The sequence below is a fragment of the Protopterus annectens genome, chromosome 14.part0, assembly GCF_019279795.1.
Source record: "Protopterus annectens isolate FY-2018-M chromosome 14.part0, PAN1.0, whole genome shotgun sequence".
Taxonomy (NCBI): Eukaryota; Metazoa; Chordata; order Ceratodontiformes; family Protopteridae; genus Protopterus; species Protopterus annectens.
Genome location: NC_056748.1, coordinates 709,732,415 through 709,756,629, shown reverse-complemented (window position 1 = coordinate 709,756,629; position 24,215 = coordinate 709,732,415). Strand labels below are relative to the sequence as shown.

General features: G+C 42.7%; 1 protein-coding gene across 1 annotated transcript in view; it reads right to left on the bottom strand.

Moving 5' to 3' along the window:
* Positions 1-2,017: 2,017 nt before the first annotated feature.
* Positions 2,018-24,215, bottom strand: part of VAMP3 (vesicle associated membrane protein 3) — a 594,205-nt gene continuing 572,007 nt past the window's right edge. Inside the window, exon 5 of the mRNA XM_044056443.1 lies at positions 2,018-2,371. Coding sequence (XP_043912378.1) covers positions 2,355-2,371 — 17 coding nt within the window. The 3' untranslated portion in view covers positions 2,018-2,354. The remainder of the gene's footprint in view (positions 2,372-24,215) is intronic.

The following is a 24,215-nucleotide window of genomic DNA, read 5'->3' as shown; positions in this document are numbered from 1 at the left end:
CATACTGTTTACATTCAACTGGGCATTGCACATACATTCTACAAGAAAAGTGCTCTATGCATATACAAGATACTTCAAATCCTGTTAAAATAGTTTTCTGTCAATCTAAATCCTACTATAAGAAAACTGCAAACCATCAAACACAGAAGCAATCCCAAAATATATTTTGAAAAGTGAGGGAAGGGAAACCTGTGAAATCTACGACTAAATAATGCACAAGAGAAGTTCTAGAAATATTTATGTAAATGGCTTAGCACACTTTTAGGTAAACTAATTTAACAGTGTTTTTTTAAACAGAACTCCACTTTGGCAAATACTCTACAGTCAATTACAAGATGCAGTGATCAGTGATGTAAACCTTGACTGACAGGTGGAAGCATGTACAAAGCAAAACAATGGCAACTGATAAAGATGGTACTTACTTACAGTGGCTGAAAATGGACCGATACTGGTACACTACATCAAATGTTAGAAATCTTGTAAGAGGAAAATCTCACCTTTATAGAAATATCTTAAAACTCAGCATCAAACCCTTTCATACGAAAGCTGTGCATGTTACTAAACGACTCAAGTCACTTAAATAACAGCAAAATTTCCATAGTCATATACGAAAATAAGAAGGTGTAGCTTGGTGCTTAATTTTAACTAAAGTTAAAAAAAACAGTGAAGGGATGGTACGATAAAGTCTAAAGCAGGTTTAGCACCTTCTTCTTCTTTCGGCTTTTCCCAGTTAGGGGTTGCCACAGCGGATCATCTGATCATCTGTCCGCTCATGATTGGCAAAGGAGTTTTACGGTGTCGAGTTGCTAGCCCGGCGCCCAACCTTCCACAGAAGGCACAAACACACACACACACACCTGGGGCCAATTTAGAGTGTCGAATCCACCTAATGCATGTCTTTGGGATGTGGGAGGAAATCAGAGCACCCGGAGGAAACCCACGCGACCACAGGGAGGACATGCAGACTCCGCACAGAAGGCACCCCAGCCGAGAATCGAACCAGAGAACCTCTTGCTGTGAGGCGGCAAAGCTAACCGCTGCATCACCGTGGCCGCCCAGGTTTAGCAAATCAAGCTAAAAAAAAAAAAAAGTATGTAGAATTCCACAGATCTGACCTACCACTGAAAAAATGCAGGCATTCAAACAACACATCAGAAAACTCTGATTACATTCCTATAGCTAAGCCACAGGGCAATATCGTCAAAGGAAGTAAAAAAAAAACAAAAATCTGCCAGCAGTTGAGACAATTATGACCAATGCAACTCCCAGAACACCAATACTGTGAGGGTTCTAAAATAGGGAACGTCTGAAACATGCCAGAATTAACTTTGGCTACACTAGTTTGCTGAGCAAACCTTTCATAGCACCAGATATGTAGAAGACTTCAGATAATTTCATGTATTTCACTTTTCCCGGCACTTTTAAAAATTATCTTGGCATCTTGAATTCCTTGTGAAGTACAATGAAAATCCGGATAGAATATCTAGTACTGTTCCTCAGTCCACCTCACAATTGCCATCATCTCACCTGGTAGCGTGGCACAGGACACGCTGTATATAGCATAGCACTGCACTAATCAGGTGACACATATCTATGACAACACTGTACCACAACTTTCAACAAACTGCTAACCAATTCAGAACCTATAACACAACTTATTTCAGTGCAGTGCTGCACAGAAATATATCCACTTTCTCAGCAATTAGAGAAGCACGCTGATACAGTTTGAGCATTGTGCAGATGTTTAGGAAGAAAAACACCAGAAAGCATCAGATCTACAGTTCAAAGACTGTTTTTTAACACTAGAATTTTTTTTAACACTAGAAATTGCTACTGTCACTGAAACAGTCTGCTGTTTACTGCTGCTTGCTACAAACCCACTAACAACGTTGATGCATACCACCTATAGCTCCCTGCAAGAGTAAATAATTTAACAATGAAGACTATATCATGTGGATAGTGTACTCCGGTACATATAAAAAAAGGGTTTGTGTTTTTAAATGCAACTTACTCTAAATCAGAGCAAAAATGCAATTTAATAGGCATTGTAGGAAACAGAAGGAAAATTTGGTCATGAATTAACTTGAATATATACTGCTCCACTGCCCAAGACTCATAGCATTACTATTAAGGCACTAGGTAAAGTATGGTTGTGCTTTTAAACAAAGTGATTTCAATATATATATATATATATACACACACACATGGGTAATTTTTCATGTGTAAGCTCATTTCTAAAATAAGTCTTTAGATAACTTTCCAAATGAAGTGAATTACTGGATACAGTAGGAAACCCAAGTGCAGATAAAGCGGTTGGTTGTCTCGGTCATGACAGTCCACACAGCTCTACTTCCTTAAGACACACTCCACACTGAAAGACAAAAGAAAAATCATTCAATTATAGAGCTACCCAACAAAATTCATTATAATTTAACACACAGCACTTTTTCATTTGTCATAAGATGCTGTGTGTCTGAAGTTAAACAGTTGCATGTTATTCACAAACAATAAGATTGCTTATTGTCTTCATGCATATAGCAGATCTAACCCTCCAAAAAAGGCAGTAGGATATCAATTTAAACAGTAGTGTAGCAAGGATGGGGCAAATAAGGGCAGGTGCCCTGGGTGCAAAGTGCTAAGGGGCACAATCGAGAGTTCCTGACTTTTTCCTGCCAGTAAAGAAAGCTGACATTGGCTTGCTGCAGTTTAAACTAAGATATTTTTTTTATTTGCTGAAGAGCTGAGGGAGGTACCAATAGGCTTGATACACTGTAAGCCGAAGTCTTTCTTTCTTTTTTTGAAGGGGGGTGGAGGGAGTGCTCTGTCAGGAATGGACATTGGGTACTAGACGAGCCAGCTACAGCTCTGCATCCAGGCTCGATTCTTGCTATAACAAAATTGCAAAGTTAGTCACTAACAGACAAAATTAATCTCACCACTGTGCCTCTCTTCAGGTACTAAACTGGCTAGAACTTCATCATCTCACATATATACAACTGACAGCTGCCCATAAACTAATATTCAATCTTGCCAGCTGCCCTGCCCTTTCTTCTCTATTTACACTTTACCACCCTAATAGACCCCTCTGCTCTGAGAATAAAATACTTCTGCAGATTAACAAACCTAACCTCTCCGCCGGTAAAATGCTCCACTCCTTCTCCACTGCTAAATTATGAAACTCTCCTCCACAGTCACTCAGATACACTAGCAATTCATCTCTCTCCAAAAAAATCTTTAAAACATCATCTGTCCTCCCAGTGGCTATGCCCATGTGCTAGTTCCTCACATTCAAATTTGACTTTATTCTCTCTCCCACTCCCACCTTTTCTTTCTCCATCCTAACCTTACCTCCTACCTACCTTATCTCCGGATTATGAATCTATTGTTGTGATTATGTATACATGGAGAATCAGTAGATGGACTTATGTATAACTGCATTGCTTCATTACTTTGTTCAAGACTTGGTTCATAGTCGCTTCTTGTTGTATTTGCCAAATGTGTATTTTTGTACAAGTCATTGCGGAGCTTTTCTACCCAGGCCTCCACTGAAAATGGACACTTTTTGGCCCAGTGGACCACCCCGGTAAACAAATACAAATAAAATAAATAATAAATTTAAAACAAACTATAACAAATGAGATAATTAAACAGGATTGAGGCTACACTGTCCTATTTTCCTCTATCTTGTAAACTCATTGCTTCCTATATGAGCATACTTGGCAGGAAATCTTATTTGCTCTATAGCCTGGAAGGGCACACTAATTGGTACAGAATAATTCCTTTTACCCCAGAGACAGAGTATGCTGATCCAAATCTTCTTGCCACTGTAAAACTTTGTACACTGCATCTACAGATAAACTATGCCACATTCATAGACACTAATGTGATTGCTAAGATCTGCAAAAAAGTATAGTAAGATTTACAAAATGACATTAAATGAACCCTACCCCAATGTTGTGTGTGTTGTTTTGCAGTCACAGACAGCAATAACCTATTTTTAAACACATTCCACCTCTTAAATTATTATTTGTAGCATAGCAATCGATTGTGATGCGTTTCTACACACACACTTCTGAAAGTAAAACTATTTTTTCCAATTGTTGGTATCATTTTGTATAACTGACATCTGCCTGCATCCTCTAGGCTACAATTTAATGCCACACATTCCTGCAGCCAATCACACCTCTGCTTTTCAATTCTTTATGAAAATAGGTTCATAGGTAGGTACTAGGCTATCGGCCCTGGGGACTTTACAAGCCCAGCCAAAAAGGTACCCTGGCTTTTGCCACCCAAGAAAACTGTTTTCCTGTGCCACTGTCGAGCAGAGCCCCAGAAGTGATCCGCGGGGTGAAGTTCTTATTTCCCATCCAATTATCAAGATTTTTTTTGAAGAGTGCTAATGAGGAGCTTTGTTTGACATAGATAGGTAGTTTATTCCAGAGTATGGGAAGTCTCTGGGACAGGAATCTATCCCTCCGGCATGTTCTGTTTATTGCGGTGACAAGGTTTAGGTCCCTAGAGCGTGTAGCTCAGAGGGATTGGGATTTCATTAAGTGGAGCATGTCCAACAGCTCTGGGTCTGACATAGCTTTGTATGTTAGGCAAAGATCACCTCTGAGAAGGCGATATGCGACAGAGTAAAGTTGGAGTTTTTTGAGATGGTTTGCATAGGGCATCTGTTTGAAGCCGGTAACCTTCTTTGTGAGGTATTTCTGCGGCCTCACCAGTCGCTATAGATGTCTTGTGAGGTACGTACCAAAAGGGGTGTTGTACTCTATAATGGGTCCAATGAGTGATGAGTAGAGGGGAACAATGACCTCTTTTTCTGGATGAGAAACCTTTTGTGATGAGGTGTGCCACGTAGAAGGTTTTCCTGACTACTGTGGCGATGTGATTATCAAAGGAGAGACTAATGTCCACCTGTGTCCCAAAGTCTCTTATCACACTTTCGGTGTTAATTATACTAACGCCCAAGTTGTAGTTCATGGCTACAGAGTTTTTACTAAAGGGAATGACAATGCACTTTTTGGCATTGAGCTTGAGGCCATGGCTTTGACACCAGGCATCTGTCTCAGTGAAGCCCTTTTGTAGGATGTCCACATTGTTAGGAGTTTCGATTATGGCTTCTAGTTTGCAGTCATCTGTGAACTTCGTTAGCCAAAGACCTTCTGTGTTAGCCCATACTTCAGAGAAGTAGATACCAAACAGGAGAGGACGAAGGACTGAACCCTGTGGTACTCCACTTGTCACTGGTCTGAAGTCGGATTTGGAGTCTACTACTTTCCCAGTGTGGTTTCTGTCAGTAAGCCACTTGGCAACCCATCTTGTGACATAGGAATTTATACCTAGTTTAGTGAGTTTATCTATACTTCCAGAGTGGGGGATGGTGTCAAAAGCCTTGGCAAGATCTACCCTCATCTACGGCTTTGGTGACTGCTTCAAAGAAGTCTATCAGGTTTAGGAGACATGATCTGCCTTTTACAAACCAGAACTGGGTTGGGTCCAGAGTTTGGAGATTACCAATGTCTTTGTTTATAAGTTCCATGATATGTTCCATGGCCTTGCAGACCAGGCTCATCAGGCTAATGGGACGGTAGTTTCCGGGGTCTGTAGTGGCTCCCCCCTTGTGGAGTGGGATAAAGTACAGTTTTGTACCTACCATAAATGTAGATGTTCGAAGATCCACATTACTGCAGTCCTAACACTTGGGTAGTCCGCTGTCCTCGGTCGGCCCGAATATCAAAGTATAAGGCTGACGTCGGTCAGGGCGCATTTGACTGACATCAGGACGTCAGGGTACAAATGCGCATGACCGACGTCATATCCTCAGTCTTTTCTTGCCCCAGATGTCAGAAGACCCTAAAAATAAAGGTCAAAACCAAAAGACAGCAAACAACCAACCAACCACCCTTGCACTAACTATATGTACAATATATACAATATACACAAAATGTACAACCCAACCCACACAACCGCCTCTAACTACAGAGGGGAAGGAGGGAGGGTAAATTGGACTGCAGCAATGTGGATCTTCGAACATCTACATTTATGGTAGGTACAAAACTGTACTATGTTCTTCATCTCACATTGCTGCAGTCCTAACACTTGGGTAGAATCCCAAAGCAGAGGTAAGGGAGGATGGCTAACTACAAGGAAGCAGGAGCTGCCAAAATGCCCTGCAAAACAGCAGTGGCAAAACCAGCCCTGGACTTAGAGTAAAGTGGCAGGTGATAATGCCTAGAGAAAGTATGCACAGAACTCCAAGTAGCTGCCTCCAAAATATCCTTGGTTGCCACTCCCTCAAAAAGCTGTTGAAGTGGCAGTAGCCCTAGTGGAATGAGGCCTAATCCCAGCTGGAATCTCCTTGCCATGATGGGAATAACAGAAAGCAATGCAAAACCCAATCCACTTAGAAATAGTTTGTTTTGATACAGGCTTGCCCTGAGAACTCAAAGCAAAAGAAACAAACAACTGCTGAGACTGCCTGAACCCTTTAGTTCTGTCCAAATAATAATGCAACTGCCTGTGGACATCTAAAGTGTGCAAAATCTTTTCCCCTTTATTTTGGGGATTTGCATAAAAAGTAGGCAAATGAATAGTTTGGTTTAAAGCCACACTAGAAACCACCTTAGGCATAAAGGAAGGATTAGTACGTAATGATACCCTATCCTTATGGAAAATCAAGAAAGGCTCAACTGCCATAAGGGCCTGTAATTCAGAAACCCTTCTTGCAGAGGTAATGGCCAACAAAAAAGCAGTCTTCCATGATAAATATTTCAACTCAGCAGTAGCTGCAGGCTCAAAAGGTTGTAGAGTGAGTTTCTCCAACACAAAATTGAGATCCCAAGCAGGAGTAGGAGCTCTTCGTGGGGGTCTTATATTCTTTGCCCCTCTAAGAAATTGCTTGAACAAAGGATGAGAAAACAATGGTGGGTTGCAATCATAGTGAGCTGAAATTGCTGCAGCATGAACTTTAATAGAAGAGAAAGACAAACCTTTGTCCAGTAACTCAGTAAGATATTGAAGAGCCACACACAAATTAGGCTCAGAAACATCAAAATCTTTTGCTGCACTCCAAAACAAAAATCTCTTCCATTTGTCTGCGTACACTTTCCTTGTACTAGGCCTCCTAGCTTCCAAAATAACATTCAAAACTTGCTGAGGAAGTGGAGGCCCACTATGGTTCAAAACAGAATATGCCAGGCTGTTAGGTGCAGAGAGTGAAGCTTGACATTTAGCAAATGGCTGTCCTCCTGCGACAACAGGTGTGGAATCAAGGCAAAGGCCATGGAGGCTTCCGTACCAGACTTCTCAGTAATGGGTACCAGTGTTGTCGAGGCCAATCCGGAGCTATTAAAATCATCCTTGGCTTGTCCTGTCTGACCTTTAGAAGTACTTTTGGGAGGAGAGGCAGAGGTGGAAAGGCATACACATGAAGATTGCTCCAATTGAAAGAAAGAGCATCCACTTTCCAAGCTGTGGGATGAAACCTTTTGTGCAAAACTTTGGCAGCTGATGGTTTAGTGGAGAAGCGAACAGATCTATGTCTGGAGTTCCCCATGACACTGTCAATTTCTGAAATACATGAGGATCCAATTTCCACTCGTGGGGATCCATAATTCGTCTGCTCAACACATCTGCTAAGGAGTTCTGTGCTCCTGGCAGAAACCTTGCCTGAAGATTGAGCTGTAAACTGAGAGCAGTCTCCCACAAAATCATTGCTTGCCTGCATAGAGGATAAGAATCGTTCCCCCTTGCTTGTTGATGTACCACATGACAGTTGTGTTGTCTGTTAGAATCAACACCTGCCCTGGAAGAAGTAATTCCTTGAAAGCAATTAATGCAAACTGGACTGCTAACATCTCCTTCATGTTGATATGTAGATGTTGTAGTCTGACAGGCCACTTGTTTTGTATCCACTTTCCATTTAGATGAGCTCCCCAAGCTTTGTCTGAGGCATCTGTCGTTAAAATCTGACTCGCCTCTGGCCGGGTCACAGAGAGTCCCTTGTTTAGGTGACATTCCTGAGCCCACCACAAAAATTCCTTTTGAATGCAAGGTATTATTTGAATGACAGTGTCTAGATCCTGGCAGTGCTGTGTCCATACATTTTGAGATACCATTGTAGCTTCCTCATATGCAGTTTGGCATTGGGAAGCACCAGAATACAAGATGCCATGAACCCTAAGGCTTGAGGGACTGTCCTTGCAGTCAGCCCGGACTGATGAGATAGTTGATGGAAGTAAAGGGATAGACTCTTTTGTTTGTCCGGGGTTAAAAAGGCCATCTGGGATGCTGTATTCAGTCTCACACCCAGAAAGCACGTCTTGAGAGGGTACTAGACTGGACTTTATTTCGTTCACAGAATACCCTAGGCATCTTAGCACTGCTATCACATATTCCAAATGATGAAGAAGCTCTTCTCTTCCTTGAGCCAGAATTAGGCAGTCGTCCAAATAAGGATAGATCTGTATTCCTTTTAGTCTGAAGAAAGCTATCACTGGAGCCAGAACTTTCGTGAACACTCTGGGCAGTAGATAAGCCAAAGGGCAATGCAGAGAACTGATAGTGAGAAGTCCCAGCTCGAAAACGCAGATACTTTCTGCAACTTAGTCTGATAGGAACATGAAGGTAAGCCTCCTTGAGATCCAAAGTTACCATCCAATGATCTTTGCCCAGCAGAGGTAAAAGCTGCTGCAACGTCAACATTTTGAACTTGGGAATGTCCAGATAAGTGTTGAGGATAGATAAATCCAAAATTGGTCTCCACGTGTTCCCCTTCTTTGGTACTAGGAACAGGCGAGAATAAAATCCTAGGCCCACTTCTGGCAGAGGAACCGGCTGTATGGCCCCTAGTTGGAGCAACAGAGAAACCTGTTTGTGAGCCTCTATTCTTTGTGGAGGAGGAACGTCTGGCATGCCTTTGAAAGGAGGCAAGGTATGGAAATAAAACCTGTAGCCGTGGTGTATGATATCCAATACCCATCTGTCCTGGGTAATTAAACTCCAATTTTCTTTGAAAAGTGCCAACCTTCCTCCCAAAGGTGCTGCCAGACAAGCAGGCTCTGGCAGCTGAAAAGGTAGGTCATTGGGTCTGCTTACGAAAGGACTGACCCCTGCCCTCACCTGAAGCCTGTGCAGGAGAACTCCCTGTTCTAGGCCTGAAAGAGCCCTGGGCTCTGCCCTTACCACGTCTAGATCTACCCCTAGACTGTGAATCATAAGAAGGATACGTCCACCCTTTAGTAGGCCAATTTCTACTAAACTTTGGAGGCTGGACCTGCAAAAAATCTTTAACAGTCTGCATAGACTTAGCCTTGTCTTCCATTTTCTTTAAAACTGTCTCAACAGGAGGACCAAACAACATGTCAGATTGTAAAGGAGCATCTAAAATCCTTGTTTTAACATGTTCAGACAAATTCTGATCCCTCAGCCAGGCGTGCCTGCGAAGAACTGACCCAGTGGCAGCCACCCTAGACGAGGCCTGTACAGCATCAAAACCACATTGCAAAGAATGCTTACCCACCTGTTCAGAAACATGCACTAAATCTTGCAACTCCTTACAATCAATACCTACTGCCAGAGCATCAACCTTAGACTTCAATTGTGAAAGGAGATAATTTTGGTATTTCAACATGTGAAACTGGCAATTCAGAGTCCTCATAGCAAGAGTGGAAGAAGTATAGACTTTCTTTCCCCATCTATCCAAGGCCCTAGCCTCCTTGTCTGCAGGAACCGGATTCTTAACAACAGAAGCCTTAACACCTTTAGGCCCCTGGCTAACAGTTTCTGGGTCTGCCCTAGGACTCTTAAAAAGATACTTATGAGCTTCAGGCACCCTGTAATACCTATCCGCCTTAACAGGAGCAGGAGGCAAAGAATCAGGATTAAGAGAAGCTTCTGTAAAAACATCTTCCACTACATCCAAAACAGGAGGTATAGCCAAAGGCCTATGCTGGGGTAAAAGCAGAAATTCCCTAAGCCTTTTCCTGGAATCAGAGAAGTCCTGACCTTCCCACTTAAAATGCTCCCTCATGGAATGAAGAGTTTCTGAAAAGAAAAATCCTCAGGAGGAGTAGCAGAAGGAGTAGAATCATCCACATCAGAATCAGAATAAGGAGAGTACTCCTGCAAGTCTTCAGCCGAAGACTCTGAAACATCTGAAGCCTGCTCAAAACCCCCCAGCTCAGGCTCCACCCTAGGTCTCTTATCAGGAGGGGGCATAGAACCCTAATCAAAGTAATCAAATCTTCTGCCATTTTAAGCATATGCTTCTTGGGCACAGTACCTGAAGAGCTAGGGGTAACACCAACTGAAGCTAAACCTGGCCTGCCCCTGGGGGAAGCCTTTGAAACAGAAGGAGAGGGCCTAGCCACCTTAGGAAGGGAGGGGAGTATAGTAAGATGAGAAGCCCCCTCAGCCTGACTAGTCTCCTGAGAGGCCACATCCTGCAATAATAAGGTCTCACCCTGGGAACACAAAGAAACCTCCGGTGGAGCCACCGGCTCCACCGACACCTCTAAAGAACCGGCGCCTGGTACAGACGGTTCTTCTAGCCTAGGCTTAACTGCCTTGTCCTTGCGCTTCTTCGAAGAAGCGGGCGTCGGAGCATCCGACGGCATTTTATAGTTGCACCGCTTCCCAAAGACTAACCTTGCACAATCCAACCTTCTCTTTATAGTGCGTTTATTAAATCTAGCACAAGAGCGACAGCCAACAACGTCGTGCTCAGGCCCTAAGCAAGGAATACACAAAGTATGATAATCTCTATGCGGTATCTGTTTCCCACAAGAAATGCAATTATTAACTTTTTCTGACATCCGGTAAATGACTGAGGCAAGAAACAACTAAAATATTCCCCAACGGGGTACTTAGCCAACTTTGAACTCGGTCTGAAACTTCTAAATCGAAAAATCTCAGAACGCCAACCGGCACTTGCAATACTGCTTCTGCATCGGACCATGCGGCAAAAAAGACTGAGGATATGACGCCGGTCATGCGCATTTGTACCCTGACGTCCTGATGTCAGTCAAATGCGCCCTGACCGACGTCAGCCTTATACTTTGATATTCGGGCCGACCGAGGACAGCGGACTACCCAAGTGTTAGGACTGCAGCAATGTGAGATGAAGAACATCCATCGCTGTGTGCCATGCACAAAGCCTGAGGTGAGGCTATGATTGAACATGGTACTTAGGTGGGGTGCCAGTTCGTTCTGTAGTTCATGTAGAATGCAGCCTGGGATGCTGTCTGGTCCCATGGATGCTGTGTTCTTGGCTTTGGAGAGTGTGGTTTTTAACTGTGCAGCCGTGATTACAGGAACTTTGCATTCTTCCGGTATAGAGATGGGCTCTTTAGGGGGTGAGAGGGGGGTAAAGTTAGCAATGAACCTATCTGCCAGGATGTTGGCAATATCAGTTGGGTCTGCATATTCAGTGCCACTGTGCTGCAACTCAGAGCAGATCAGAGTGTTGCCATTGAGATTCTTGACATAGCTATAGAATGCTTTGTGATTGTCTTTAGAATCAGTGGCGATTTTGTTTTCATAACTAGCTTTGGAGGATTTTATCAGGGATCACGGCTTCTTACTGAGGCTGACCAGGGAGCTCCTCCTCTCATGGGATTTTATTCTCTTTTGCAACAGTTTCTTCCTTCTGTTGTACAGTTTGTTTATGGCAGGGGACCACCAGATTGGCTTCCTTTTTTTTTTGGAGGATAACGTCTTGGTTCTGTTTGGGATAGCACAATCCATGCACTTGTGTAAGTGCTTATAGAGTGCAATTGTGTAAGATTCAGTAGTCATAACTGTATTGTCAATCTGCATGGGTGTCATGAAGTTCACCACTTCTGTCTTAAGCATGAAGTTGGCTTTGGAGACATTTTTTACCATTGTTTCCTTAATGGGGGGTGGGGGCACGATGTGGATATCTAGGGTAATTAGCTTATGGTCGGATCGGACCAATGAGGCATTGACTTCAGGTGTGGAACACTGGTCACTCATATTGGTAATGACTAAATCTAGGATACTGTTGCCCTGGTGGGGGTGTGGATAAGTTGATCCAGGGCACTGGAGTTTATGAATTCCAGAAAGCGTTGAGTGAAGGAGTTGGTACATGAGTAGTTTTCCCAGTTAATGGTGGGGTAGTTGAAATCGCCCATTATTAGGGTGTTTGGTTGAACCCTAATATTTTCCAGTACATCAAGAAAAGAGGAGTGGGAATCTTGGGGCATGGTGGGGGATCTGTAACAAGCTACAGTTTGGATTGCAGTTTTGCCCAGAGTTAGTTGCACTTGGATAACCTCGGCTGCATTATGCTGAGCAACTAGCCTGGAGGTGTGGATATCCTTAAAGAATATGGACACACCTCCGCCTTTGGTGTTCCGGTCCAGGTTACATGACCGAAAAGTGCGGTGTGAGTTATAGCCTGGTAGTGCAGGGGTGCTCTCTGGAGCCTTGAACCAGGTCTCAGTCACTGCACAGATAATATCTATGTTCTCCATTTTAAGGAGTGCCTCTGGTGAGTGCATTTTGAGATTTAGACTTCTAGCATTGAGTAGCATCACCCTCAGTTTTTGCTTGCCTGTTCCTGTTAGGGTGGTGAATTTGTCATTTGAACCTTGCCTAAAAAAGGCACTATAGGGGCGGCAAGAACCTTAGCCAGTATCCAGAATCCCAGGGGTGACAGGTGCAGGCCATCTCTGGCAAAGCATCGTGGTCTGTCGACCATGTCATCCCAGGCAGACAGATACTGGATGCCTTTAGAATGACACCAGAAGCTTAGCCAATTGTTGAAGTTAATCATTTTGTCCTTGTACTGCGGTATCATTCTGGGTGATGGCAGAATGCTACTCAGGGCTAGGGTCATACCTGCCTGGGCTACAAGATCGGAGAGCTCTTCCATGTCTCTTTTCATGTAGTCCAGGTAGGTGCGTCTCAGGTCATTCACACCACAAAATCCTGCATTGTGGGTACAAAATTGCTCTAACAAGGTCCACTAGCATCTCTTATGTGAAGCCTCCTTGATAGATTTATTTTGAGGAAACGTTTCCAAGTTGACTACTTGAAGTGAATTCAAAACATTGTAACTACACTAAAGTAACTTCACCAAAGGTAATGTTACCGCAGAGGAGTGCAGGGCAGCATTTTCTCAAGTAAGCAGAGTAGACCATCAGCATTTCTTCAATCAAGTGTGAACTGTAGCTCTTTAAGTGTATACAGAGCAAGAATTGAAGTGTGTGTGTGTGTGTGTGTGTGTGTGTGTGTGTGTGTGTGTGTGTGTGTGTGTGTGTGTGAGAGAGAGAGAGAGAGAGAGGAGACAGAGAGCTGTCAGTGGATGAATCTGGGTGCGAGTACACTAGCGAGGTCACTGAATGAAAGTGTTTGTAAATCTGATCAAGAGGTCACTGAATGAAAGTCTGCATGTGAAACAGAGACAGACAGGAGGCTTTTAAAGGAAACAGGGTCACACCAGCCTTAAAGGCAGATTCATATAAACCAAAGTGAAAAATACTTTTAATAGGTGAATCTGTAATTAAAAATCTTACAGCTGCTGAACTAAACCAAAGTCAATGGCTGTGTTATTACATAAACATGTTCTTAAACAGGAGAAAAGTGCATTAGTTGCTGATGGGTATTGCTTTCTACCATAACTGCGAAAAAGTATATTCAAAGAGGGGTGCAAATGCATACTTATATTTATTTTTTACTTTATACATTTAAGTGGGTAAGTCCACTAGACACTGACTGTTCCTTTGCTGTGGGTATGCTTGTATTTTCAGTTAAGTGGAGCTGTTAGTAATGATGAAAGGTTGCCCCTTTTCAAAGGCGACTCAGGTGTACTGTCTGGTTAAGTGACTTGTTCAGAGCCATACAGTAAGCAAACAGAGGTAGAAAGAATCAAATACTATCCCTTGGGTACAGGAAGCCGCTTAACAGTTCAGGGCTGTAACATTCTGGGATAAATGCCAAATTACATATACAGAAAAATTAATAAAATCTAGTATTAGATTCAGCTGTTCAGGTGTGGGATTCTTCAAATAATTTTCACTTTTTGAACACTAAAATTTCCCTTTCCAGGTGTTATAAATCTCCTGGCATGTCTCTACTTAAACAATCGGCTTTAGATGAACTTTTCAATGTGTCAGTTGGAAAATGACAAACCTGATGCGTTTATACAAATAAAAAGAGAAAATAATCCACTTTTACAAGTGTTTGGAGGATATTCGAAAATCATGCCGTTAAGCAGGACCCAGCTGATGTAGGTCTGACACAAGCAAGCTCTGCAATATCTGAGGTCTGCTGTGAATCTGTAAACTAGAACTGCAGTGTGTGTGTGTGTGTGTGTGTGTGTGTGTGTGTGTGTGTGTGGACAATAAATTGGCTGCAACTGGTGGGCCCATCTGTGTGTGCGGTATTGGGTTGCACAGCACACATTCAACAAAGTACCTATAATATGTAATATATTAATGTGTTTATTATGTGTTAATTCGAGCACAAGTATACTGATGGACGTGTGTGTAAAGATGCGTTTCTAAGGTATCTCTGCATGCTTCTAGCAGCAACAAGCAGAAATACGTCTCTATGTTTTTATTCATTCATTTGATAATTAGACACCTAAGGTGGCTGTAACTCATGGGCAAATTGTGCATGTGTGTGACACGTGAAGGAGATGAGTAATGACGATCAGTCAGATCGTTGCAAACAAATACATTACTGTAACCTTTGTTTACATCGTTTTTGTTGAATTTGGTCATCAGTTTTCTAAGGTGTACACAGTCAAAGCGGCAGTAACTGGTGGGCACATTTGTATGTGTACATACAGTGATGTAAAATTAATAACATGCAGACCAAGAGCTATAGAACTTGTTCACACATTTACTAATTACTTGCACATGTATTTTAGTATCTCAAAAATGGCAGCTTCAGCAGCTGGGAGCAACATGAAATCACATACAATGTTACAATCTGTGTGCAAGGAAACACTAAGTGAGATGTACAGCTCTGGAGATCTGACTGTAAAAACTCAAAAAATGTCAACATTCATCATGTTTGCTTTAATAAAGCATTAGTGGAACTGTCAGCATGAATATAAATATTCAAGCCAAAACAGAAGACAAACTGATAAAAGAACACACGCAAGGCCACAGAGATTCCAACAAATCCAGCTCAACAACTTAAAACATAATATTAGCACTATTGTTTTATTTTATAACAAAATGTCTTCAGATGAAGTGAACCAAACACATACACTGTTTAAATACAATTCTAAAAGGTCATGTGATGACTTTTTAAAATCATGTGATCAGCTTTACAAGTTTTGGCTGTCACAAAATTTTAAGCTGATCACATGATTTTAAAAGCTTTGGCTGTCATGATTAATAAGCTGATCACATGATTTTAAAAAGTTATCACATGACCTTTTAGAATAAACAGTGTACGTGTTTGGTTCACTTCATCTGAAGAAGTTTTGTTATAAAATAAAATGAAAGCACCAATATTACGTTTTAAGTTGTTGAGTTGGATTTGTCGAAATCTCTGTGGCCTTGCGTGCCTTTTTTAATATAAATATTCACCCACGCATGCATAAGATGGCAATAAGAAATGACACAATGAGCTGGGTAACATGCATATATTCTGAGTTGTACAGCTTTGTTTTTTGTCTCTGTGGTTATGAATATTACTAATATTTAAATACTAATAGCAAAATCTTAAAAATGGCAGCACGAGCTTTGGAAGTGTCATGTTAGGGGCTGTGCAAGTAGTACCCATTACACCAAAAATGACAGTAAAAGAAGTTATAAAATAAACATATCCAGAGATACAACTGCTTCAAGTACACACTACTAAATTAAAGTTATGTACTCACCATAAACTAGGCATCCATGATGTCCTTTTCATTCTTCCTCAACATACGGGTCATGGATCCAACCTCAGATTAGACTTGGCCGCATTCTACAGACTTCAGATCCAACTCTTGAGCTCCCCTTCTCTACCCATAATGCCCCAGCCCACCCTTAATACCAGAGATTGAGTTTGCTGCCTTGCAGGTCCTGAAATACAAGAGGAAAAAAGAAAGAAATAACACCAGGACTCAAACCCGGAACAACAGATTCCAAAAATTCTATCAGGTCATTCCAAAGGATGACAACAAGAGGGAATGAGAGACGGGAGTTGAAGAATGAAAATGGACAACACAGATGCCTAGTTATGGTGAGTACATAACTTTAATATCTGATATTGTCCTTTTCATTCTTCCTCAACATATGGGACAGAGTCCTCACCTACGTAGATCTTGGGTGGCCTTCATGGAAGGATATTCCATAAAACTGCTGAAAGCCAACTCTGCTTCTGGAAATTATGTTCAATTTGTAATGAGCAACAAAAGTATGGGCATTAGACCATGTGGCTGCTGCACAACAAATGGAATTTCTATTCCAGAAAGCAGATGAGGTGGCCATGGATCAGGCTGAATGAGCCTCAGGTGGTTTTGGCAGGGAGATCCAGGAAACACAGTTATCCATTTGGCCACTGCAACTTTAGCAATTGAAGAACCCACCCAACTAGGTGAAAAAGAGACAAATAGCTGGTCTAGCTGGTCATTTTTTTAGTAATCTTTTGTCCTATGTAAACAGAAACATAGTTGTCTATGCACATCTGAAAGATGTAGCATGTATTCTCCTATGTTCGAGAATTTTGGAAAGAAAACTAGTAAATGCATAGTTTGATTTATATTTGATTCAGAAGCCACTTTTGGTAGGAAAGAAGGATTGGTTTGCAAATTAACTCTGTCTTTATGAAAAGCAATAGAACGAGCTTTTGATGAACCAGCTTGGAGTTTGGAAATCCTTTTAGCAGATGTAATAGTAACGAACGCGGTTTTTCAAGTCAAGAAATTCAAGTTAGTTTTTGCTGAAGTTTCAAAAGGTTGGCAAGTTAAACGTTGAAGCACTACTGTTCAGTCCCAGGGAGGTGACAGAAATTTCACTGGGGGTCTGAGCAAAAAGGTGACCTTTACAAAAGCCTTACACAACTTGGAAGCAGCCGAGGAAGAAGCATTTCCCAGAGTGAAAATTTGAAATGGCTGCCAACTGTACTTTAACTGTGGAAAAACTTAACACCTTCTTTAAAAAGAGAAGCTAAAAACTCCAGGACAGCAGAAATAGGGACAGTAAAAGGATCAATGGCATTTTTCAAGACCCAAATTGAGAATATTTTTCATTTATTCTTGCAAAGTCTCTTAGTAGAATCTTTCTGTAACGACAAAACTATATCAAACTGGAGAAGAAAGCCTGGCCTGTCTAGCTAGTAATGGAACTGGAAAAACCCTGAACTTAGTTTGAGGACTGAGATACTAGGATATTTTATCCTGAGGTACGAGACAGAAGGTCTGGACTGGGGTCCAATATCCAAAGAGGATAAACAAGATGATATGAAAGGAAGGGGAACCAGATCTGGCAGGGCCAAAAAGGGGCAATGAGGATAACCAACTCTTCAACAGACAGACTTTCTGTAAGAATGTTGGACTCAGAGGTACTGGGGGATATGCGTAAAGGAGACTGGAGGGCTAAACGTGGACTACAGCATCTCTTGGTGACTCCCCTGAGGGAGTTTCTGGCACAAACTGAACAGTTCATACCCAGGTGTGCTGCTCCCACACAATAAAATCACTCCCTGTGGGCTTTGAGTTCAGAATTTTGTGCCCACAGGAAGTGCATTTGTTTTTTAAACCTGTAGGCTTCTCAGCCATAGTAAGCTATAAATAACCAAAAAAAAAAAAAAAAGAACAGATAAGAAAACAAAATATAAACTACAATTACAGAAATGGGACTACCAACAACAGTAGTTAAGGAATACCCTGTCTATATGGGTAAGGAAAAGGGATAAAAAAAGGGTATATAGAAGGAAAGGTACCAACAATGGTACATAAACGTTACCTTGCTATGGTAGAGAGCTAACACATAGAAGAAACCTGAAAAACTAAAAGAAACTGTAAAGTAAGTAGTTAACTAGAAACAGATATTTTAATACTCAAAAACACTTACTACACAACCCAAAACACACTCAGAGTGGATCCACATCTGTGAGAGATGGCGGCAAATGAGATCAGAGGTATTCGGGGGGTAGACTATGTCATTATGGGTAGAGGGGGGTGGTCAAGATTTGGATCCAAAGTCTGAAGTATATGGCCAAGTCAGATCTGAGGTTGGATATGTAACCCATATGTTGAAGAATGAAAAGGACAACATCAGAAAAAAGAAATGTCCACACTAGCTTCTCAAACGCACAAAATGACTGAAGACACCTTGGTAGATGAAGATGAATGTCAACACTTTTCAAAATAATATCTACTGAGCGCGTTTGACCTTCAATGAGGTTTCATAGGTTCATAGGTAGGTACTAGGCTATTGGCCCTAGGGCCTATATAAGCCTAGCCAAAGGTACCCTGGCTTTCGCCACCCAAGAAAATTATTTTCCTGTGCCACTGTTGAGCAGAGCCACAGAAGTGATCCCCGGGGTGAATTTCCTATCTCCCATCCAATCATCAAGATTTTTCTTGAACAGTGCTAATGAGAAGCTTTGTTTGATATAGATAGGTAGTTTGTTCCAGAGTATGGGAAGTCTCTGGGACAGGAATCTATCCCTCCAGCATGTTCTGTTTATTGTGGTGACGAGGTTTAGGTCCCTACAGCGTGTAGCTCGTAGGGATTAGGATTTCTTTAAGTGGAGCACGTCTAAAAGCTCTGGGTTTGACATAGCTTTGTGCGTTAGGCAGAGATCGCTTCTGAGTAGGCGATATGCAACGGAGTAAAGCTGCAGCTTTTTTAAACTGTCTGCATAGGGCATCTCTTTGAGGCCGGTAATCCTCTTTGTGAGGTATTTCTGTGGCCTTTCCAGTTGTTGTAGATGTCTTGTGAGGTACATGCCAAAAGGAGCATTGTACTCTATAATGGGTCTAATGAGTGACGAGTAGAGGGGAACAATGACCTCTTTTTTCCTGGATGAGAAACCTTTTCTGATGAGCTGTGCCACATAGGATTTCCTGACTACTGTGGCAATGTGATTATCAAAGGAGAGACTACTGTCCACCTGTGTCCCAAGGTCTCTTATCACACTTTTGGTGTTAAGTAGACTACCACCTATGTGGTAGTTCATGGGCACTGAGTTTTTACCAAAAGGAATGACAATGCACTTTTTGGCATTGAGCTTGACGCCATGACTTTGACACCAGGCATTTAACTCAGCAAGGCCCTTTTGTAGGATGTCCACATCTTTTGGAGTTTTGATTATGGCTCCTAGTTTGCAGTTATCTGCGAACTTCGTTAGCCAAAGACCTTCTGTGTTGGCCTGTACTTTCAAGAAGTAGATACCAAACAGGAGAGGACCCAGGACTGAACCCTGTGGTACTCCACTTGTCACTGGTCTGAAGCTGGATTTGGAGTCTGGTACTTTCACAGTGTGGGTTCTGTCAGTGAGCTAGTTGGCAACCCACCTTGTGACATTGGGATTTATAACTAGTTTAGTGAGTTTATCTATAATTCCAGAGTGGGGGATGGTGTCAAAAGCCTTGGCGAGATCTAGATAGGCTGTGTGAACCACCTTACCCTCATCTACGGCTTTGGTGACTGCTTCAAAGATGTCTATCAGGTTTAGGAGACATGATCTGCCTTTTACAAACCAGAACTGGGTGGGGTCCTGAGTTTGGAGATTACCAATGTTCATAGGTTCATAGATTAGTACTAGGCTAACTGCTCTTGTGGGCCATTTTAAGCCTAGCCAATTATCCCTTGTGAGACTCAAACCCTGCACCTTGTGTTTGTAAGGCAAACACCTTAACCATTTGGCCGCCCTCCCAACCCATGTCATTGTTTATAAGTTCCATGATGATACGCTCCAGTCTTGCAGACCAGGCTCGTTAGGCTAATGGGGCAGTAGTTTCCGGGGTCTGTGGTGGCTCCCCCTTTGTGGAGTGGGATAACTGTTGCTGTGCGCCATTCAGTGGGCACATAGCCTGAGGGTGAGGCAATGATTGAACATGGTACTTAGGTGGGGTGCCAGTTCGTTCTGTAGTTCATATAGAACACAGCCTGGGATGTCGTCAGGTCCCATGGATGCTGTGTTCTTGGCTTTGGATAGTGTGTTTTTTACCTGTGCAGCCGTGATTACAGGAACTTTGCATTCTTCTGGTATAGAGATGGGCTCTTTAGGGGATGACAGAGGGGTAAAGTTAGCACTGAACCTATCTGCCAGGATGTTGGCAATATCCGTTGGCTCTGCATATTTAGTGCCATTGTGCTGTAACTCAGAGCAGATCTGAGTGTTGCCATTGAGATTCTTGACATAGCTATAGAATGCTTTGTGGCTGTCTTCAGAGTCAGTGGCGATTTTGTTTTCATAACTAGCTTTGGAGGATTTTATGAGGGATCTCAGCTTCTTACTGAAGCTGACCAGGGAGTTTCTCCAATCATGGGATTTTACTCTTTTTTGCAACAGTTTCTTTCTTCTGTTGTAGAGTTTTTATGGCAGGGGACCACCAGATTGGCTTCCTTCTTTTGGAGGATAGCATCTTGGTTCCGTTAGGGATTGCACGATCCATGCACTCATGTAAGTGCTTATAAAGTGCATTTGTGTAGGATTCAGCAGTCATACCTCTGTCCGTCAGCATGGGTGTCGTGACGTTTGCCACTTCTGTCTTAAGAAGCGTGAAGTCAGCTTTGGAGAAATTTTTTACTGTGGTTTCCCTAATGGTGGGTGGGGGAGGGATGTGGATGTCTACGGTGATTAGCTTATGGTCGGACCTGACCAACGAGGAATTGACCTCTGGTGTGGAGCACCGGCTGCCCATGTTGGTAATAACCAGGTCTAGGATATTGCTGCCCCTGGTGGGGGTGTGGATAAGTTGATCCATGGCATTGGAATTTATGAATTCCAGAAAACGTTGAGCACAAGAGTTGATACACGAGTAGTTTTCCCAGTTAATGGTAGGATAGTTGAAATCGCCCATTATTAGGGTGTTAGGTTGTACCCTAACATTTTCCAGTGTATTAAGAAATGAGGAGTGGGAATCCTGGGGCATGGTGGGGGAACTGTACCAAGCTACAATTTGGATTGCGGTCTTGCCCAGAGTTAGTTGCACTTGGATAATCTCGGATGCATTATGCGGAGCAACTAGCCTGGAGGTGTGGATATCCTTAATGAATATGGACATGCCTCCGCCTTCAGTGTTTCGGTCCAGGTTAGGTGGCCGAAAGGTGTGGTATGAATTATAATTCACCACACAAGAAGCTGATATGCAAGGAATGACTCAACCAGTGGTATGAATTATAGCCTGGTAATGCAGGGGTACTCTCTGGAGTCTTGAACCAGGTCTCTGTCACTGCACAGATGTCGATGTTCTCCATTTTAAGGAGTGCCTCGAGAGGGTGCATTTTGAGGTTTAGACTTCTAGCACTGAGTAGCAATACCCTCAGATTCTTCTTGCCTGTACCTGTTAGGGTGGTGAATTTGTCATTTGAACCTTGCCTAAAAAAGGCACTATAGGGGTGGCTAGAGCCTTTGCCAGTATCTGGAATCCCAGGGGCGACAGGTGCAGGCCATCTCTGGCAAAGCATTGTGGCCTGTCGATCATGTCATCCCAGGCAGGCAGACACTGGATCCCCTTAGAATGACACCAGAAGCTTAGCCAATTGTTGAAGTCAATCATTTTGTCCTTGTACTGTGGTATCATTCTGGGTGATGGCAGAATGCTACTCAGGGCTAGGGTCATACCTGCCTGGGCTACAAGATCGGACAGCTCCTCCATGTCCCTTTTCATGTAGTCCAAGGAGGTACGTCTCACATCATTCACACCAACATGGACAATGACAGAGTCATATTTGTACTTGTTGTGGAGTGACCTGAGTGCATGCGTTATGTGGCGGATCCTGGCACCCGACAGGCAGCTGACAGTAACTTTCTCCTTGTTTAGCCTGGTGAGTGGAACATCAGTGTGCCTGACTATACAGTCACCTATGACTAGAGTGTTGGGTACGTTGTTATGCCTTATGGGCTGTGGTTGAGTGGCACACTGAGTTTGTGGGCTATGTGTCATTTGGGTTGTGTTGGGGGTGGAGGTTGCTTGTGTTTCTGCTTTGGAGGTCCCTGTTGCTTGGGCAGGTTTTACTGAGAGCCTCCGCGAATGTAGGTGAGTGTAGTAGTGAAGTTCATCTTCAGCTATCAAGGTGATTTTAGTCACTCTGTAATTAAATGCTCACAGCATGAGAGTTCTGTTCTCCTCTGTATTGTAAAATCTCGACCTCAGGATCAAACAGACATGTAGCTTTAAAAGATGTGTCCACGAAGGTCTCCTTGTCAAAATTCGTTCATCAAAGCCATGCATGCTGGATCCTACAGTTCTTGTCAAATGTAGTGCCTTCTGCAGTGTTATAGAAAAGAGGTGTCATGAGGTTGGTCATGGACAATACAACAGAGGACTGGAAAGGAATCTGTTTTTGGCCCATCCAGTAACTTCTGTATAGTCTGGTGCATTCTGCCACAGACATGCAGCCTGAAATCCACCATATAACAAATCTGCTTCCCTATCTTGTCCACTGATCCAGACACCTCCTCTGGTAGATGGACCCCACAATGGACTCGGGAGGGGGCTGAAACTAAGGGTAAAGGCATTAAAAAAAAAAAAAAAAAGTGTCAAACTTTGGAATCTCTGTCCAGTAACCACATTCACTTCACGTGGCTGGCCGTTTTAGGAAGAGAGGCAACCAAATTAGTTTTTCAAAAGCCACCTTATTCTTGGTGTTACCACTTCAAAAACTGATCAATGATGGGACCCATCCAAGAAGACTACTACTGGATGGACCAAAGCACCTTCTGCAGCCTCTCTCAAAAATACACTGGGTTAGTAGAGACAGTCAGCTCCAAATCTTGGATCTTTGTCGGGGGTGGGGTGGGGGTCAATATCTTCCTCATTATCTGCCAAGGGAGACTCATGGAAGAAAGTATAAGTGATTCTTGCATGAGCATGCCCCTGTTTCTTTGAAGAGATCATCTACTCACAAGGGAGTGTGCAAGTCTAAAGTACAGTTTTGTACCTACCATAAATGTAGATGTTCGAGGATCCACATTGCTGCAGTCCTAACTATTGGGTAGTCCGCTGTCCAGTCGGCCCGAATACCAAAGTATATGGCTGACGTCGGTCAGGGCGCATTAGACTGACATCAGTACGTCAGGGTACTAATGCGCATGACCGACGTCATATCCTCAGTCTTTTCTTGCCCCAGATGTCAGAAGACCCTGAAAAGCTAAGGCCAAAACCAAAAATTCCAAACATACCTGCACCAAAAATATGTACAATATATACAAAATTACCAGAATATAACCTCACCTACACAACCACCCTTAAACACAGAGGGAAGGAGGGAGGGTAAATTGGACTGCAGCAATGTGGATCCTCGAACATCTACATTTATGGTAGGTACAAAACTGTACTATGTTCTTCATTCCACATTGCTGCAGTCCTAACTATTGGGTAGAATCCCAAAGCAGAGGTAAGGGAGGCTGGCAAATCATAAGGAAGCAGGAACTGACAACATGCCTTGCAAAATAGCTGTGGCAAAACCAGCCCTAGACTTAGAGTAGAGAGGAAGGTGATAATGCTTAGAGAAAGTATGCACTGAACTCCAAGTAGCTGCCTCCAAAATATCATTAGTGGCCACCCCCCTTAGAAATGCTGTAGAAGTGGCAGTAGCCCTAGTGGAATGAGGCCTAATTCCAGCTGGAATCTCCTTGCCATGATGGGAATAACAAAATGCAATGCAAAACCCAATCCACCTAGAAATAGTTTGTTTTGACACAGGCTTGCCCTGCGAACCCAAAGCAAAAGAAACAAACAACTGCTGAGACTGCCTAAAATCCTTAGCCCTGCTCAAATAATAACGCAATTGCCTGTGTACATCTAAAGTGTGCAAAATCTTTTCCCCTTTATTTTGGGGATCTGCATAAAAAGTAGGCAAATGAATAGTTTGGTTTAAAGCCACACTAGAAACCACCTTAGGCATAAAGGAAGGATTAGTACGTAAAGATACCCTATCCTTATGAAAAATCAAAAAAAGGCTCTACCGCCATAAGGGCCTGCAACTCAGAAACCCTTCTTGCAGAAGTAATGGCCAACAAAAAAGCAGTCTTCCATGACAAATATTTCAATTCAGCAGTAGCCGCAGGCT